The 20550-nt window shown below is 36.9% G+C and overlaps 1 protein-coding gene across 1 annotated transcript in view; it reads left to right on the top strand.

Annotated features, from left to right (window-relative positions):
• The window catches only part of Nlrp14 (NLR family pyrin domain containing 14), a 29330-nt gene that overhangs the window by 8350 nt on the left and 430 nt on the right, over positions 1-20550 (top strand). Inside the window, exons 5-10 of the mRNA XM_047517934.1 lie at positions 1900-2067; positions 9558-9728; positions 10193-10363; positions 13116-13286; positions 15035-15205; positions 19954-20124. Coding sequence (XP_047373890.1) covers positions 1900-2067; positions 9558-9728; positions 10193-10363; positions 13116-13286; positions 15035-15205; positions 19954-20124 — 1023 coding nt within the window. The remainder of the gene's footprint in view (positions 1-1899; positions 2068-9557; positions 9729-10192; positions 10364-13115; positions 13287-15034; positions 15206-19953; positions 20125-20550) is intronic.

Below are 20550 nucleotides of genomic sequence, written 5' to 3'. Positions count from 1 at the left end.
TCAAATTTAATGACAAGTACAGCCAATTGTCCCCAACACCAAAAAACAAAAAGGCAATAATTTTCTAATACTTGCCACCACAGGCTAGCTTTGTCTTTTCTTGTAAATTCTTGAGTTTGACGAATACAATGTTTATCGTGTCCATCCTCTTTTGCTTAACAAATATTTAAAAAAAAAGTCTTTGCATATTTTAGTCTTTTTTTTATTGCTGATTAGCTTTTCATTGTATGACTATCCTACAATTAGTTTATTCATTCCCTTGTTAATGGAACCCTGAGATTTTCCTCATTTTTTTAGTTGTTTTTAGTAAGACTGTTTTGAATATTCATAAAAGTCTTTCTTTGTGATATAAGTTTTCATCCTTGGTGAATACCTGGGAATGGAATTGCTAATTGATAGATGTATGTCTTAAGAAGACAAACAGTTCTCCAAAGTGATTGTGCCATTTTATAGTCCCAACAGCAATGTATGAAAGTTCTAACACCCTATGTTTGCCAACATTTGCTGTTCAGTCTTCTAAATTTTGTTAATTTGGCTCTCATGCTCACATTTTTTTTAAATGTGCTTGTTTGCATCGCCCTTGCACACTATTAGATCTTGGAACTGATTTTAATTCCCTCTGTGTTTTAACATCTGTCATATGGCCAAGGTCCATTGGGTGCTTAGAAGTATGTATTGAATGCTGAACAAATGATGGATCCTTGTTTCCATCAACACTGAATGCTGTCTCAAGGGGAGAGAAACTTCCCACTAAACATCTTCCTCAGACACTCTGTTTTTAGTGAGTTCTGGTAATAGATTTCAAGTAACTAGAGTTGATTGGTCTTGCAGATTGATGAGGTGAGGCACAAGGATATATGCTATGATTAAGGGGTTTCTGGCAGTCCTTCTTATTCATTCGTTCCTAAAACTCTGGCCAACATTGTCCCTTCACTGAATGTCACCAGTCCAAATCTTAAAACCATTGCCTTGTTGGTTAAATGACTTCCTCTTCTAGAATGCAAGGGTGTCAGAGAGGATGACACTGGTGACTATTCTGTTTTTTGTCACCTTAGTGGTAGGTCCTTTGCTTCAATAAGTGAGACTGCTTCCAATTTATATTTACAGAATGCTTTAGGCACTTTTACTATATGAGGATGGTTAGTGTGACAAGTCGTTAAAATCTTTATTTTCTTGTGGATGATTGCCTGGGGGCAGAGATAATGGAGAAAGAGGGTAGTGATCAGAGGGGAGGGGAGGTGGTATTACAAGGGGAGGTTTCAAACAGTTAAGTGTGAATAGACTGGGAATTTGGGGCCAGAAAAGGCACTATAGAAGACTCAGATATATTGACTGAGTTAGGAGATGGAAAGTAGGAAGGAATATTGGAAAATTTAACTTTATATTTTGCCTCCGATTGCCTCTGTACACCTACAATAGTCTGTAAGATTAGAGAGCATATTTTGCAACTATGTGTTTTGCTAATGATGTGCCCCAAATAGTTGATATTAACTATGCACTCATTTTGATTAAAGATTTCAATATTGTGAATTCATGTTATAGTTGCATTATTTGGAAGAGTTCTGGTGATTTTGGTAGTTATTCCTGAGATGAAGTGTTCAGAAGGTCCTCTCTGTTTTTCCTGATGTTATCTCCTTTTCCTTGAAGGTCAAAAAAGGTTGAGGGTGTCAGGATATATATAGAAATCAAAGCTGTAACTTAGTTGCTTTTCCAAACAGTACTCTGAAATTCAAATTAATAACCTGACCTGAAATATGAGAAACTCAGTCAGATAAAAGATGGAAGAAAGATAAGAGAATACTCATGTAATATCTAAGAGTTGGATGTGAATAGAGAGAGGTGTTGTAACCAGGGATAGAGATGATTTTGTAATCCCTTCTGCATATTTTTCTTCTGAAGGTTGCGATTTGTCACTTTCCCTGATGGTTGTCAGGGTATATCTAGTTTTTTGACCCACAACCAGAATCTGATGCATCTTGACCTGAAAGGGAGTGACGTAGGGGATAATGGAGTGAAGTCATTGTGTGAAGCCTTGAAACAGCCAGAGTGTAAACTACAGAATTTGAGGTAAGTCTTGAATTTTTATATTATGATGGAGACTTTGATCTGTCCAAACAGCCAAATATTGTATTAATGATAACAGAGTGCAGTGCTGGGGCAGGTTCAGTTTTACTTGAGTTTTAATTGTGAATTCCCTTTGGTTTGTAACTGCAATTCAGTAACAAGCCCGGGGACTGAGAACAATGTGGCAGCTGTCAAGGTGCTTGCTTATCAGCAATTAATCTTAGTGACAGCCCTCTAGTAATTTTTCTTTCTCTATGAATGTGAGAAGATTAGCGATCATACTTGTTCTCCACATTATGTGACAGATTTTAAGAAATATATTATTTTCCAATGAAAGTTAAATCAGTTTTTGACAAAACAAATATCATTATGGTAGGTTTTGTCTTAGATGTAATCCGTATACCCAGTTCAGTTGGCTGACTGAACTTTGATGCATGAAGGGCCAGTTATGCCCCCTTTATGGGAAGAAAGGTGTAGGAGAGAGAATTAAAATTTGAACCAAGTCTTGGATTCTGTGACCAATGGGAATTTTTTCAAAAGTCTTACTGGTTTCTACAAGATGAGATTAACCTATAGCATGTCTGGGGAGCTGTTAGATAATTCTTAAACAAGGATTGAATGCAGTTGTCAGCAGGCAGGTTCGAGTAAAGGTTTTAACAACCGTGAAGTAGTTTTAGGACATTATGAATAGTTTCTGTAACCTGTACTACTAGTCTGTAATCCAGGTAAGAATTGTGTCACTGGTTCCCATGTCTAAAACTACACCATTTCTCAAACTAAAATGTATTAGTAGCATAAAACCTGTTAAGTGATAGAAAGGGTATTTTCTTACAGTGGGAGCTGTGGATCTAAGACAAAAAAAATCTTAGCGGCTAACAGATCAGCAAGATGTGATAAGAGCACTTTCACTTGAGGTTTGAATAATGTCTTCTGCTGACATTAACTTTTGTAACCTTGATGTAGACCCAGTTAGCAGGCTTTCAGGTGGAAAATCATCTGTCTGGGTTAACTGTTGGAGCTTCTTGTACCAGTGATTAGATACTTTGGCAAAAGTCATCAGAGCTTTGCAATAACCTAACATTACATTGTGGAAGGACTGGATATTTTTGCATTGTGGGTGGTCACTGGAGAGTAATCAGTGGTCTCCCAGGCCTCCTCTTAACATTTCATGTAGGAAAAGTTCCAGTTTTCTGTTTCCTTTAGATCTCATGTTAAGAGCTAGTGGCAGTATGAATGTCCTCATTACTCTGGTTTTTGCATAGATCATACTGAACTTAACTCTTCAGAATTGTGTTTTTATGATTTATTCTCCCCAATTCTAGATAGTATGGGCAGTAAAAGTGTTAATAAGTTAGTGGGTCTTTTGTCAGTATGCCAGGCAGAATATGATCCCCAATTATTGTCAGAACTTTGCATATTAAGAAATAAATATTTTAGGGGAGATAGCTCAGTTGGTAAAATGCTTGCCTTGCAAGCACAGGGCCCTGGGTTCGATCCCCAGCACCACAAAAAAAAAAAAAAAAAAAAAGAAATATTTTAGAAAACTTCAAATTGCTGAGGGATTTATTTCAGCCCTTGCACCTGAACATATTGAAAAGGTGCACATAATCACTAATTTTCATAGAAATGTTTTACTATATAAAGTTTTAAGGAAGGGGGAAAAGATCTGTTCTCCATGTCTTGATAACTTTTTTCCACATTGTGGGTGCAATAATAGGCTAGCTATTTAAAATACGCTGGAAAAAATAGAGGGAAAATGAAAACTAAATACATCAGGGTCATGCCAGTAATTCCTCATCGTGTCCAGAATCCCTTCTCAGACTAGGAATCACAAGCAATGTGAGGGAGTAGTTGTTGGTTCCATCAGATAGCCACCGATGAGTGTCAGATGGTTTAAAGGCAAAACACATCTTCAAAGATCTCTAATTAGAAGACTAATATTCCATAAGAATAGCATTCAGAATAATTGAGTAAGAGAAATATTCCCGAGAAAAGCAAATATCCACAGCAATGCTGCAATAACTAAAGTAAAATATTGGATAACAGGTAAAAACCATATGGATCAATAGAAATTTTTGCTTCTATAGGAGTGAAGAGCCCTTCTGGTTTATTATGATTATTTACAATCATGAAGCACATAATGAGTCATCATACATATGAACAGACTTTGGAGAAGTGAGGGTACACACTTTGGAATCAGAAGTTCCACCACCCAGGCAGATTATTCAGCAAGTACAGAGTGGAAAACTAAACTGTTTCTTGTATTCATTAACTTGGTGACCTTGATTAGTGTTTATATACAGTTTCATAATTACATCAACTAGGCTTAAATCAAGCATCATTTAAAGTTTTAAATCCTAACTTTTTAAACAGAAATAATACGGAATAAAAGGAAATGTATTTTTTTTTTTGCTAGTTTGATTTGAATAGTATGAAAAACAAATGGATGACAATATGTGTGGTAAGAAAGTAAATTTTTCTACAACACTTTTTTTTTTTTTTTGCGGTCCTGGGGATTTGAACCCAGGGCATTGTGCTTTCAAGGCAAGCACTCAACCCACTGAGCTATATCCCCAGCCCTCTACAATACTTTTATACATATAAATTGCTAACTTATTTTTAAAATATTAAACTCCAGTGTTCCAAAATTGATAAAAAGTTTACTATACTTAATATTAAGGATAATATAACCACTTTTGAGAACCCAGATTATATCAAAACAATGATACCACAAAATTTGACCTAGTTAGTATATAACTTGCAATATTGACTGATTATAGTTTATAAATATGCTGGTAATTTAACTCACTTTAGTTATATTCCCATATACATGCTTTAAAATGTTAATGTAAGTTATTATGTCTTATAAGGAAAGCATAAGAGATTTAAGAAATTTAATTTGGACTGTTAAAGAAATATAGTATATGACCTTATGTGATCTGAAACACCATGTTTTCATTTTTATTTCTCACTGTGGTAAGATCAGAAGGCGTAGAGTCATCTTTTAAATTTCAAATTACAGAAAATTAAATAATTCACCTTGATGGAGAGTAGGCCCATGAGGCCTATCCTGTTAACCCAAAGATGCCTTCTCTTGGGAGCGTAATTCCTGGTCACCTGCAGTACATTCATAATGATTCTCCGAGAAAGACAGCTTCTGCAGCCATGTTGCTTCAGCAACAACTCTCCTGTCATCCCTGAATTTCTAATGATGTCATAAAAGTAACCTCACAATCAAACAAAAATAATTGGAAAATTCTTGAGCAACCTGGAAAATACACAGCAGATATTTTCAGAAGAGAAAAATATGTTCACACAGCTCTTCTGAGTTTCTGCAGTGCTCATCTTCAGCTGTTCCTCATGACTGAGGAATAGCAGCTCTCTCAAATGATGGCAGTTCTCTGATCTTAGTCTGCTAACAGCACAAGATAACTTATTCCACTGGGGCTTAACTCGTAAAGAAAGCCCCAACATCTTGCATCTGATAACATTCTGCCTTGACCAACTCTCACACCAAGAGCTTACTCCAAGTAGAACATGGGTCCCTTTCTCTGAGTCAACTGTATGTAGAGCCACCTTGTGGACTTATATCCAGTGACATCTGGTCAGAGTTATAGACAACAATCAGTAAGGCCAACAAAAAGTAAATTATAATTTGCTTATTTTTAAGGGACTTTAGGAATTTCTAGTCATGAGCCTTAGTTTAATGCTACTATTAAAAAATAGTTGGGTAAGTTCCCCAGAAGGAACTAAAGTAAGGAATAAGATAAGCTATCTCCTCTGTTTTGTTGGTTTATGTTTAGGTGTCAGTTTGGAACTATAATCCCTCAACTGTTTCTCTTTTGATAGATGGCCTGTGATTGATGTTTTGTCTTAATATAAATGAGACAATCCTCCTAACTCTAGAAAAAACAGGACACAGTGTCTCAGTCTAATTTCTGTTGGTACAAGACAATACCACAGACTGGTATTTTGAAGAGGTTTATTTCAGCTCATGGTTCTGGAGGTGCAAGGTCAAGAGATTGAATATGCTAAAGGCCTTGCTGAGGTGGTATAAGATATCACGTGGCAAGAGGCAGGGATGCATGTGTCCTCTGATCTCTTAGTTTTCTTTTAAAGCCCCAGTATTCAATCACTTGTATTCATCCACCCTGATGACTTTCCTCATCACTCCCTAAAGGTCCCATTGCTAAACACAGTGAGATTAAGTTTCTCTTCTCCTAAGATCCCAAAGGGGACTAAGCTCTAACGTCAGTTTTAGAGGACAAACCTTATTCAAATCATAGCACAGGGTTTTTTTTTTGTTTGTTTTGTTTTGTTTTTTTTTTTTTTTAATGCATGTGAGAGTTCCAGTGACCTTTGTTGCATTTGAAAAAAATCTTTTCAATATTTTAAAAATTTAGGAATTCAGAAATACTATTTCACATGACAATAAAAATTTAGTAGTTAAGGGTTGTTTTCACAAGACATAGCAATGATTTCTAAAGTCCCAGGTAATTGAGTACCTCTGTTATTGTAAAACATTCGTTTTTTCTTGGGAGGACAGGTAAGGGGATTGAACTCAGGGACACTTGACCACTGAGCCACAACCCCAGTCCTATTTTTTGGAGACAGGGTCTCACTGAGTTGCGTAGCACTTTATTTTTGCTGAGGCTGGCTTTGAACTCATGATCCTCCTGCCTCAGCCTCCCGAGCCACTGGGATTATAGGTCTGTGCCATGGTGCCCTGCAAAACATTCATTCTTATAAAATATTTCTGATTTATAAACTACCTGCTTTTCTTTGCAGCTGCAAAAGAACATTTTATGAAGCTGAGATTTCATTCATCAGGAGTTAGGAGTTTCCATAGGTGAAATTCCATTAGTTAGCACTAAGAAAAATAGAAATCTTAAGAAACTCAAACTTCTAATGTGGAAATGATTTAACCAAGCATTTAAAATGTATGTATTATAGTTGAGCGTTTAATATTTATGGTTAAAAACATTTTCAAATGTTATTTCTAGTTTTCTATTTTTTCCTTCCTAAATGAAATATTTTACTTCATTTTTGTTTTGTATACAGGTGTGTCCAGAAATTTGCAAATGCTGCTTTTTAATTTAATTGGCGATTATTATTACTCTTTAGATTCCCCCAAAAGGCCTGAATTAGCCAATTCAAAAGGATGTTGACATTAAAATGCTTTTATATAAAGTATACATTTAGCATACGTCTATCATACAGTTCCCAGTATATTAATTTAATTTGGGATTAGAGGGTACATATTTTATACTTTTGGACACTTTGAATACTTTTCTGAATTTTTTCGTGACAACACAAATATAATTATTTAGAATTAATTTCTACATATATAATTTTTGTCGACGTATATTACCAGGTTATATTGTTTTCTAAAAATACCTTTTCCATTGTATAAAAGCTTAATTTTGATTAATTACATTCTTGGTGTGATTGTAAACGAATGATTTCTTGAAATGTACATGAATGGTACAGTTTTTGACTGTCTTTCAATTGCCTTCATAGATGTATGACAGCTTACCTGAGTCCTTGGTCTTCACCCTTTCACTTTGCTATGTTAGTTTCTAGCATTTAGTGTTCTAAAGAGTAGTATAAGAATAGCCTGACTCTCAAATCCCTTGTCTCTCTCCCCACCTCTACAGATTGTAGTATTTTGTATGTCATTGATGATGTTAGGATTTTTAAAATTTATTTTGCATGAAATAACTTTTGGTATGGGGCAATCTTTCTCATTTTTTACTCAGAATTTCTTTAAATCGAATTTTTAAAATGGCCTCAGTTCTATTCCTCTCTCTTTCATGCTGTTTTTCAAAATCACCTTAATGGTCATTGGATATAGATGTTTTTCCTGTATAATTTTTAGTCAGTTTAATTTTTTTTCTCCCTTTTTTTTTTCTTGGAGTTTTTCAAACTTATTTTCATTAATTTAAATTTATTTTTTACTTCAAACTCAGATTCCAGTTTTCTTTTTAATTTTTGTTGCATTCTTTCATCTTAAACCTGCTCCCTTTCTCTCTCAATCTCGTCTCCCTCTTGTGATGTGCTTGTTTCATAGTCTATATCTTCCTATACATTTGAAATGTAAAGCAAATCTTTCCACACATTTTTCTCATGTTTTCTAGTTCTCAGTTTTTCATACACTTGCCCCTTAGTGTAATATCTTTCTATAAGACTTTAATTTCTTATTCACAGGTCCTCGTAATACTGAATCTTCTGTCTAGAAGAGTTCTGTACAAACAGAATGAAGAGAGTCCCCCCTTTTCCCCCATCACCTGTATAGCTGCTAATAGTGTCCTCTCCATGTAGTCTGCTCAGGCTGCCATACCAAACTACTATGGACTGAGTGTCTTAAACTTATTTCTCAATGTTTGGAGCCTGGAAGATCAAGAGCAGGCAGGGTTGATTTCTGGTGCGGTCTCTCACCTTTCATCTTCTTGCTGTGTCCCTGCATGGTCTTTCTGTGTCTACTTGCCCACTCTTTGTATCCCTTCCCCTTCTTATAAGTATGCAGTACTATTGCATTAGGGCACCACCCTTCTGACTTCATTTAACCTTAATTACTTCCTTAAAAGCCCTGTGTCCAAATACTGCCATATTAGGAGTTAGAATTTCAACATATGACTTTTGGAGGGACATAATTCAACCCAGAGCACTTTTTTTTTCCCCAGGGAAAATTGAGATTTTCAGCCTTAGATCATATTCTAGGTCACCCACGATTCTAATTCTGGACTGGGGAGGGAGCTTTTTCTGTTCCTGCCTCTGTTTACCCTGTTTTGATGGAGAGACCTTACTCCTGAGTGCCTCAGGTTGATAAGCCCTTTATAAAAGGGAACACCCAGAGCAGCTCCAGCTGCCCAGAACCTTGCTGCTGCCTGACTCTTCTCATGAATAGGTGGTATGGCTCCCAGTGTATGGAGCATAAATTATTTTCAAATAGAAATCTCTTAAGATTATTTAGAAAGACTCTACATGTACTTTTTCTACTTCATTTCCTCTTTTACTTTTAGAAAGAATTTTATTTGATTTACTTCTTGGTTTCACTTTTAAGGACTAAGTTCCTCAGCAACCATGGGTTGACTGCCATGAACAAGCAAGCCCATGGGAGATGGCCCCTGACTTCTATCCACCTCTTTGTTCCACAAGTTGGAATGTGGGAGGGGACAGTCATCCTTTCATCCTTCCTCTTCACAGTTATAGTTAGGGAAATTCCTCTGAGATTTAAAAAATATATAATACCATTAAAAGTATTTAAAAATGCTTTCATACATATTTTCATGGGGAATTGGGGCCGAGAGAGCTTTCTTGCCTCCTCAACTCTGTCACAGTCTTATGCTTTAGATAAAAAACTTATCCTATGAAGGGAAGCTGAATTTTCACTCAAGGTCCCCCAAAACTGACAATTCTCTGGCTGAGTGTGAGCGGTAGTTGTGATTCTTCTCTAGGATGTGTCATTTCTATTTTTCGGTTTTGTTTTCCAGGTTGGAATCCTGTGACCTAACTGCAGTTTGCTGTCTAAATATATCTAAGGCTCTCATCAAAAGCCAGAGCTTGGTATTTCTGAATCTGTCCACCAATAATCTGTTGGATGATGGAGTGAAGTTGTTATGTGAGGCTTTAAGACATCCAAAGTGCTGCCTAGAGAAACTGTCGTGAGTCAGTCTTTAGAATTTCATTATGATTTAAGTAGGGAAAAGCATGAGTCTTAATATTAACTGACTCTTTTGTCAACCCTGGATGAATTCTGGATACACCTCCTGTGTCTCTACTTGCCTTTTTCTGTGCATCTGGGAATTGAATCCATGACCTTGCACATGCAAAGCATGTGATGTACCACTGAGCTATGTCACCAGCCCTCCCTCCCTCTTTTACATGACTTTTAGGCGCTTTTCTTTCTGATCAGGTTTATTTTCATTCCTTTTCTACACTTCTCTTCCTTTCTTTCACTCTATCCTGTACACAGCTACAATGGCATTCACAATTTAAGTAGATTTGTTGAGGTTAATTCTGTAGTAAGTAATCAACTTTATACGCACCTGCTAATTTCCTTGTAAAGGAGAAGAGGGACATGGACTCTTGGAATTGAAGGATCCTTTCCCATCTGCTTCTCTTTCAGCTTGGAAAGCTGTGGCCTCACAGAAGCTGGTTGTGAAGACCTTTCTTTGGCTCTCATCAGCAATAAGAGACTGACACATTTATGCTTGGCTGACAATGTTTTGGGAGACAATGGAGTAAAGCTTGTAAGTGATGCCTTGAAACACCCACAGTGTACTCTTCGGAGCCTTGTGTAAGTGTCTACTAGTTTTCATCCTTCTAATATAATACGCATTGTGAAGTATATTTAAAGTGATGTTATTGTTCAAGTGTGTTTTCCACAATTCATGTATTAGAAACTTAATTCCTAATGCAGCAGTGATGAGAGGTGGTACCTTTCAAATGTTATTATGAGAGCAGTGAATTAATGCCATTGTCTTATGGATGGGTTGTTTCAGCAGTGGGGTCCTGATGAAAGGATGGATTTTGGTACCCTTAGTCTTACTCTCTTGCCCTTCTGCTTTTCACCATGGGATGATGGAGCAAGAAGGCTGACACAAGACATGAATCAAGTCCATCAATTTTGGACATCTAGCTTCCAGAACTGTTAAAAATAAGTTTCTATCTTCTATAAATTTCATGGCCTCAGGTGTTCTGTTACAGCAACAACAACCTAAGATGAATGGAGACATGAGGAACAAATTCTGTCTCTTGTTTCTCCCTGCTGTTAACCCTTCATGATGACAATGATGATGATTGAAAAGTGAAAAGGCGCCCAGACAAATCACTCTGGACCAGAACTCACACGAGAGATTTTATTCAGCAGACGAAGAGTGTCTGCCCTGAAGATAGAGAAAGCACTGGAGAGAAAATGGCGGGGGAGCTTCGCTTAAATAGTTGAATTTCCTGGGCTAAGTATGATCTGACCAATCACTGAACAGTTAAAATTTGCGGGCTATGGGTTAAGCCAATGGCTGCCGAGCACAGGCTGACAGGTGGACCAATGGCTGACTAGGATGGCAGACTGACAGCTGGGGGTGCTGTCATGCCTCCTTGCCTTTCTTTGCAGGCGTGTCCTGCACCCAACCACCCAGGAAGGAGCCCCACAAGGTCCTAGGGTTTGCTGATCTTGGGCAGCCCGAGAGCTAGACTGCAGGCCAAACCCAGCACCCACCTGCTGCCTGCTGCTGCAAGCTGGCACCTGGCCAGTTCACGTGGGCAGAGGGCTACTTAGGCATCTTTGGACCTCTACCACCACATCTGCCTGCAGGGCAGCCCACTGAGCACTGCAATGATGATGCTAATAATTCCCATGTGTTGTATCCTTACTCTGTTCTGAACCCTGTGCTGAGTTTGTTTAATCTGTACAACAGTACCTGATGGTGTCAAACTGACCACGTGAGTTCTAGGTATTTTATTGTACAGGTCAGGAATGTGAGGTTTAGATAATGTAACTTTTTTAACATCTCACAAGAAAATGATGAATTCAGAACTAAAGTCTATCATTTGGGCTTAGAACAAGCTTTTTATTTATGTATTTTTTTTATTTCATACACACACACACACACTCTGTCTCTCTCTCTCTCTCTCTCTCTCTCTCTCTCTCTCTCTCTCACACACACACACACACACACACACACACACACACACACTCTCTCTCTCTCTCTCTCTCACTGTCACTCCTTAAACAGAAATAGCAGCATTCCATTGTATGACTGAATCACAGTATGATTAATCTGTTAATTTTTGCTAGATAATTTCCTAGACATAGAATTGATAAGCCAAAGTTTGGATTTTGTTTGTTTTTTTTTTTTTTTTTTTTTTTTTCTTTTTGGGGGGGTGTGGTCAGTCAGATTTCCAGATAGGTTGTTTATATTCCCAGCAGCAGTCTAGGGACCTTCATTTTAATGCCCCTCTAGGTATTCACAATCTTTCTGATCAGTATTAGAAAGTTGAAAAATTACCTGTAATTTGATGTTGAACATCTTTTCAAATGTTTTTGGCTTTTTATTCTCTAGGAATTACTTCTTCATAGGCTTAATTTTCTTATGGATATTTTCTGATATATTTGTTATATATATTATGGTTATTAATATCACTTATACTTTTTACATATTACAAATAATTTTCCTAGCATGTTGCTTATTTCCAGCTTTCTTTATGGTTATTTTCATAAAATAGAAATTTTCCATAAGGTCAAATTCTTTAATTTTTAAAATTTACTTTTTAATTTGTTTTAATTAGTCATATATGACAGTGGAATGCATTTTGACACATTTATACAGAAATGGAGCACAACTTCTTATTCCTCTGACTGTACATGGTGCAGTCACCAGTAGCGTAGTCATACATGTATGTAGGGTAATAATGTACATCTCATTCCACCATCCTTCCCATCCCCACACTTACTCCCCTCCCCATCTGTATAATTCAAAGTTCCTTCTCATAAGGTCAAATTCTTTCTCATGACTTCTAGAGGCTTTATCAAAATTGGAAATACCTTTCTTTAAAAAAAATCAACTTATGTCCTCATCTCATTCTTAATGATTTTGTTTTTAACATTTGCATGTTAAATTATGCAGAGTTTATTCCAATTTAACACTTACATGTTATTCCCAATTTTGTCTTAAGGCTTATACTTATCAGATCTGTTGTACAAAAATAATTCATGGCAGAATGTCTTGTCACTATTGATTGAAAATGCCACTTTCATTACATACAAAGAATGCTTATTATGATTACTCCTATGCTATCTGCCTGCTGCTCTGTTCTGCAACAATACGGTATTTACATGCAATGTAAAAAACTGAACATGAATTCAGTTCGTAACAGTTTGATGTAGACATAAATGTCCCATATGAGACGGGCTGCCAATTAGCATGTCTGATCTGAGATTGGGTGTTGGCAAGTACATAAGTGAATATAACATGACACTTTTCAGATATAAAAAATCTCTGGGCAGTAGAAGAATGATTCCATCTTTCCTTACATTGTCCTTCCTCCAGGCTGAGGTGCTGCCATTTCACTTCACTTAGCAGTGAATCTCTCTCAACTTCTCTTATGCACAATAAGAGCTTGAAGCATCTGGATCTAGGATCAAACTGGCTTCAAGATGATGGAGCAAAGCTTCTGTGTGATGTCTTTCGGCAGCCAACCTGTAATCTTCAGGATTTGGAGTAGGTTTCTGTGACTTTACTTTTGTGTAGTTTCAATTATAGGCTGCCTGTGAGGGGCAGAGGAGATTTGCAGGGTGGAGTGGGGAAGGCTGAGAACTGAGTCTCTATCAGGGAAAAGAGTATAAAGCTGATATACTGTCATTCTGCCTGAGAAAGCTGATGAAGGCTGTCCATCAGATTTGTTTTTTTAAACAGTCACTATATCAGCTTCCGTCAGGTAAGATCCACAGGCACGAGGCTGAACAGGAGTCTTGTTACTCTTTTCTTGGATGTGCCAGTGCGAATCTCTCTCCTCCACTTTATAGCCATGAAGCTGAAATTGTGCTCTCGTTTTTCTTTCAAGTTTATTTTAAAATTCAGATTTATGATTAAAAATTACAAAGAAACTGAAAGAGATATTTTGAAAATCTTATAGCCCCATTTCGTACCCAACATTTTAAATCCTATGTTCCCTCTTAGTCTGTGAGCAAGTATGCATACACATATGTATGGCCCATGTATATACATCGTTGTATACACACGTGTATAGCCTCTTTGGGACTAGTAGCTTGGATAATTCATTAAGGGCATGAACCCAGAACTGTAAACTCAAGATCCTTGGAGTACTCAGAAGTATGTGTCTTGACTGATGATAACCACACTTCCAAATTAGTTTAAAAGTGTATTGTGATTGAACCACCTTTACTTTATTCAGGAAAATGTATGATATGTTTTCTTATGTGAGTTTTCTGAAATTTCCTTGATTATTTAAGTGAATATAAAGTTTTACTTAATGGAAATTAGTGTAAATTCAGTGCCTGAATTTGATTACAGAGATTAAGTTTCTAAGTGATCTGTACACTGAGTGTCAGCCCACCTTCTCTCCTTAGTATTGCTGTAAACAGGTTTTTGGCTTTTCTTAGTTATCTTATGGCACCTAAGCAAGCCATGCCAATTCTTTCAACCAATATTAACAACAAATAGGAGCTAATTGCTGGGGGGACTAAAGGCCATTAAAGTGATACTCTCATTCTCAATTAACATAAAGTGTTGATTACATGAAAATAAATATAAATACAGTTATAATGTATACCATACATTGGTAGAAGGACCCAAGGAGCAAGGAGTGGAACTTCACAGTGGAAACAGAAGTACTTTAGGCTCAAAAGATAGAGGATTTTGTCATGTAGGGATATCCTAGGCAAAGGAAAGGAGACAGAATATAAGGGAATAAAAACTTCTGTGGTACATTTGGAGAAAAATGCACATGTAAGGTTAGAAAATATGGTAGGGACACAGAGGAGAGAAAGCTTGATGTTAGATTGTGAGTCCTCTTGAGTGCCATGCAAAAGTCCTGGAAGAAATAGCTAGCTTTTCATATGCTTTCTTCTTTGAAGATAATACCTTGAGGTGGACTCTTGGAAAGATTTTTTTTTTTTTTGAATTTCAAAAATATATTAAAAATGTGGGTTTCCTGGAAGAGCTTATATCCATTTTTTTTTTAAAAGAAAAAGTGTTTATACCCCTGATTTGACAGCTTTATAGGTAGCAATCTGTTGGTGGAGAAAAATATAGTTTTACCCCTTGGGTTTCTTCTACTCATTAAGAAATCCCTTCTGTTTCTGCTGATAATATTAGACCTTCCCATATATGTCCTGGGTTGTGGATAGAGTGAGAAAAGAGGTTCAGATGTTTGGGCAGCTCTCCTAGGACAAGGTTGGTTAAGCCTGACAACTGAAGGATTGACTTCTCTTTTCTGTTTCTCGCAGATTAATGGGTTGTGTTCTCACTAGTGCATGTTGTCTGGACCTGGCTTCAGTTATTTTAAACAACCCAAACCTGCACAGCCTAGACCTTGGGAATAATGACTTGCAGGATGATGGAATAAAAATTCTGTGTGATGCTTTAAGACATCCAAACAGCAACATTCAGACACTTGGGTGAGTTTGTAGTTGTATCATTAGGAAAATGATATTTGTTTGATGGCTAGTATAGATAGAAGTTTCATGTGCAGAGAAAATGAAAAAAAAAAAATGGAGCTAGAAGTTAAGTTACTCTGGGAACTAATCTGAATTTCAAATATATGGATCAATGTATTGCATGTTCTTTGGTATAGAAGAAATATTTCACATTTCTTTCTGTCCCCTTGGTGCCTTGGAAAGATACCTATTAAATAAATGGTACTTGTTTGGGATTGTCCATATTCTCTCATACTTCAGCTATTCCATTTGTTCTTGAGTTAATTTTTCTTTTTAAAAATTTTTTTAAAAATATTTTTTTTAGTTGTAAATGCACATAATGCCTTTATTTTATTTTATTTTTTATGTGGTGGTAAGGCTTGAACTCAGTGCCTCACACATGCTAGGCAAGTGTTGTACCACTGAGACTTTACTAAACATCTTGTATCTGTGAAGCACAAGGTGCTTGCAATCTAATAAACTCTTATCCTATGTACCAGGGTGGTACTATGTTCAATGTTTAGATTTTTACTTACATCTTGAACTGATATTGGCTAGTACATTTTCATCTATACAACAAGTTATTGACCCTCTAGGTCAGGAATTGTGTTCTCTGTAAGCTTGGAGGGGCTCAGCGGGCTCAATGGCGGAACCAAATGTAAACTCGGCGGGCTTGGCGGGCACGGTGGGCACAGTTAGCAGCCAAATAAAATGGGACAGAAAGTGGTGGAAGCAAGCTTTATTGGAATTTGGCTCTCCGGCGAAATTCCCAGACCCCCCGGGGGTATAGGAACCTGGAGAAAATCGCAAGTGGCCCTGGCTGCCCAGGGTTTTTATAGACTAGGATGGGAGGGGGTCCTGTTGAGTGACAGGTGGGTGTGAAGGGTCAGTGGAACTTTCCATCCACTTTGCTGCGAACTTTCTGGTCACCTTTGGTGGGCTGGTCTTTGTTCTGGCTGCTCAGCTTTGCCCCCTACAGTCGCCTAATTTCCGACCTAACATTCTCCATGTGAGAAACCAAAATATATGTTTCAGCCTTTAGGAATTCAGTATCTCCCAGAGAAAGCTTCCTTGACTCTTACAAGGACATGCAGCTGTTCCAGTGTTTCTATTGATTGTTTACATACTTTTTATAACAATGCTGATGTTGTAACTATCATGTCTGTGATTGAATTTTATCCTATTTACAACCTAATAACTTTGTCTGCTACTATTTCATGGATGCTGGAAGAAAACTCAATATTCCATCAGAAATAAAGGACTCTATTAGTAGCAAGAATATCAGTGTCAGTTCCCTTTCCTCCCCCCAGGTCTTGCAGGACTGTCATGGAGGGTTCAGATGGATGCGTGAACATGCCACTGTAGAGCAAGTGAGAATAAACCTGCTCTTTGTCCTGGAAAGAGATGTTACTTTATTATTTAGATTGCCCCTTACAAACACAGCCCTAGGAAATGACCTGGATAGAGTTGTCAGAATCTTGTGTTATTGTTAGCAAAACACGTGGGAGAGTGAAAGATCAATGGAAAAAAATGTCTCCTAACAATATCCACCCCTTTCTGTACAGTACAGTCATGGCATCTTGTGAATTTTCATATGAATGTGCTATTCTATTAGGCACTCTGATTAATCTACTCAATAGGCTGGAACCATCTGTTCAATTAATCCCATATAGTATTTAATGAAGACCATGAACAATAAGACTCCAAGTACAGGGAGAGGTCAACTTATAGCATTGATTTCAACCACAATGCTGGGGTCCTGGCTTCAGCCAACTGAGTAAATCCCCAAAAGGATTAATAGGTCTTTGATCTGTTAAGATCCACAACAAGGAATTTAGAATGACCTGCTAATTTCTAAAGTCAGTGACAGTGACCAGGGCAAAGAGTGGACCCAAAGCAAACCACATCCCCAATAAAGGGACATTAAGTGGTCCACTGTTCCCCACATACATATAACTCAAAAGATCACAGGACACTCTAATTTGGGATGAGTTGCTGTAATTGACTTGGGTCATCATACTGGTTTGATTAAGCCAGGTGGACAGTCACACTGATAATCACAGCTGACTCATTGGCCATACAGAGTTTAACCCAAGATTGATCTGGCATCAGGACAATCCAAGTGAAATGAGGCTGTGTTGGTCACTGTACTTGTACACATATGATGAGGGCCCACATAGGGGTTTCCAGTGGTGGTGTCAGGCACAGGAGAATAGCTCACAGTCTGCCGTGTCCACAGGAGCTTTTCTGTTGCTATAGCTCGTGGACAGACATGACAGACCAGGCAGATTTCCAGGTGCAGCTGCTGCTTGATTTACATAGTTATTTTGGCAGGCTGTAATGCTGGATCCGCGGGGAGAGGGAGGGAATGAGAACTTTAATTGTTCTTCCTACTCTTTATACTTCTCAGGTTCTAAGTTTGTTCCCCCGGATTCCATCTTGGTGACCATAACTTCACTTACTCCCAAACCAGTCCTTACATATTTTTTTTCTTTTTATTACCTTAATACCTGTTAATATATGTGATATAATATTAATATGTCAAGGGAGAGTGGGCTGCCTTCTGTTGTTCCTGATATCCAAAACAAAATTTTAGTAAATCACTCACTTATCAATTTTAAAAAATTCCCCTCTATGCCTAGCTTGCTAGAAGTTTATATTTTAAAATTAAGTAGATGTCAAACTTAAGAAATTTGCCAAATCTGTTTAATTACATTTATTCATTATATCAACCTTGCATTTCTGGGCTAAAACCAACTCAGTCATGATATCTTTTATACACACACACACACAGACTTATTTTGTCAGTATTTAAGCATCTTTGTTCATAATGGAGTTTAGATTATTAGTTCTTGTGCAGTCCTCATTAAGTTTTTTTTTTTTTTTTTTTGCGGTGCTGGGGATTGAACTCAGGCCCTTAGTGCTTGTGAGGCGAGCATTCTACCAACTGAGCTATCTCCCCAGCCCCTTATTAAGTTTTTGTATCTAAGTTGCAGTAATTTTATAAATTGAGTTCAGGAATATTTCTTCTTTTCAGATTCCTGGGAGGAATTTAGTAAGACTAGAATTACTTGAATTTTGTAAAAGTTTCTGGCAAAGCAATCTAGAGTTTCCATTGTATGCAGATTGTTTTAACTTGATTACATTTTCAAAACATGTTTAGGTTATTTATCGAGTACTTTTTGGTATGTTTTATTATTGATTCTATCCATTTCATCCAAATTATAGCTTATTGGCAAGTTTCTAATTTTATTATCTGCTTAATGCCTAAGTCATCAGTAATGTCTCTTTTCTCATTCCTGATATTGGCAAAGCACACAACACTGACGTTCTCTATTCTATTGTATGTATATTTTCTATTTCATCAATTATATAATCTTATTTCTTGTACCTCCATTGGTTTTATTTCAGATTGTGCCATTTGTCTAAATTTTTGAGTTAGATCACACAATTTCTGTTCTTTCTTAACATGAATATTTAATATTATGATTTCTCTTCAGATCATTCTTTTAACTTCATCTGTATGTATTAATATTATATGCAGTGATTTGTTTTTAATCTAAAATAATTTTTAAAGTTCCTTATATTTTTCTTCAAGACATGGATTGTTATTTTTAAATGTATTTCTTTCTCTCGCTCGTTTTTTTTGGTTTGTTGGTTTGTTTTGTTTTGTTTGGCTATGTGGTAATGAGGTTCAAACCCAGAACCTCACACATGCAAGGCCACAGTCACAGCCCCTGTAATTCTTAATTTTTGAACATTAATCTTTTGCATTGTGGTCTGAGAACATACTGTATGTGATTTTAATTTTTTGAGATCTGTTGGCATTTGCTTCATGGGTCAGTGTATAGTTAGTTTTTGCGTGTGTTCTATAGTGCACTTGAAAAGAATATGTAGGGTTGCTGGTTGCAATACTCTATGGTTTGTATATTATTTGAATGTTCCTAAAAGATGCATATGCTGGCAGGCTGGCCCTAGGGTGACAAAGTGTTCAAGTGTTGGAACCTTTAAGAGGTGGCACCTGGTGGGAAGTATTAGGTTACTGGGGACATCACCATCAGAAGAATTCTTTTTTCCTTTTAGATAACTTAGTTAATGACCATGAAAAATATATTAAATCTCCATTATAATACTAGATTTGTGTCTTTCACTTTCTGGTTCTGTTTTTTTCTTTATAGTTTTGGAACCATTATTAGGGACTGAAAATATAAATTGATTAAATTTCCTGATGAATCTGTGAAAACCTTTTGTTTTATAATGCTTTTCACCCTAAGGTGTATTTTGTGCAATATTTATGAACCCTGTGTAATAATTAGTGTGACCACCTTTCTTCCACACTAACATAAATTCCATTTGGGTAGCAACTTTAAAAAATTTTTTATATGCTCAGCACCTACATAGGCACATAATTGTTCAATGGCAAGGTAGACATAAGGTGAAATTAAATTCAAATTGGTTGGGGAAACGTCAGGTACAGAAGGCATTTATTTGGTCATGTACTTGCATAGTTATTCCCTGGACTGTATTTATGGGCTTATAATTCATAATTCAGGAAGGGATATGCTCAGCCTATAAATATCTAGTAACAATAAGTACTTGTAGTCCTTGCATTTACCCAGTGTTCATTTTTTTAAGTTCTGAAACTCCACTCAAAGCTCACAGATCCCTCATGTGCTTCCTCTCTGTCATGGGATAAAGTCATTTTTATATTTTGCCTCTCTTCCTTACAGGTTGGAATACTGTGGTTTGACCTCTCTCTGTTGTCAGGATCTCTCTTCTATTCTTCACAGCAACCAAAGATTGATAAAGGTGAACCTGACACAGAATGCCTTAGGGCGTGAAGGAATTGGGAAGTTGTGTGAAGTCTTGAAGTCTCAGGAATGTAAACTTCAAATTCTAGGGTAAGTCTTCAGTAACTTCTAAGGAGGAGAGTTTCCAATAATGAGGAATTTGGGGAACCACTCATTTATCGCAGGCCTCAGAACCTGATTGTGGATCCTTGGGGATCCTAGAACATTGGATTTTGAGAGACACAATATAGCATAGTGATTGAGTTGAGCACTCTGGAGCCAGGCTACCTGATTTTGGTTTCTGGCTCCTCTTCTTACTAAATGTTTAATTTAGGATATTCCCTTATCTCTGTTTTGGGTTCCTTATCTATAGGTGAAATTATAAAATTGATATGTAGGGTTATTGTGAAGTTACTGAATCAGTATAGGCTAAGTACTTATAAAAGGGCCTAGCATAACAAGCAATGAATGTGTTAGCTCTTTTCAACATTATCATTAGTAGTATTTTGCTTGGATAGAAAAAGGCTCTTTTGAATT

This window comes from Sciurus carolinensis, chromosome 11, assembly GCF_902686445.1.
Source record: "Sciurus carolinensis chromosome 11, mSciCar1.2, whole genome shotgun sequence".
Lineage (NCBI taxonomy): Eukaryota > Metazoa > Chordata > Mammalia > Rodentia > Sciuridae > Sciurus > Sciurus carolinensis.
This window is presented reverse-complemented; position numbering and strand designations above follow the sequence as displayed.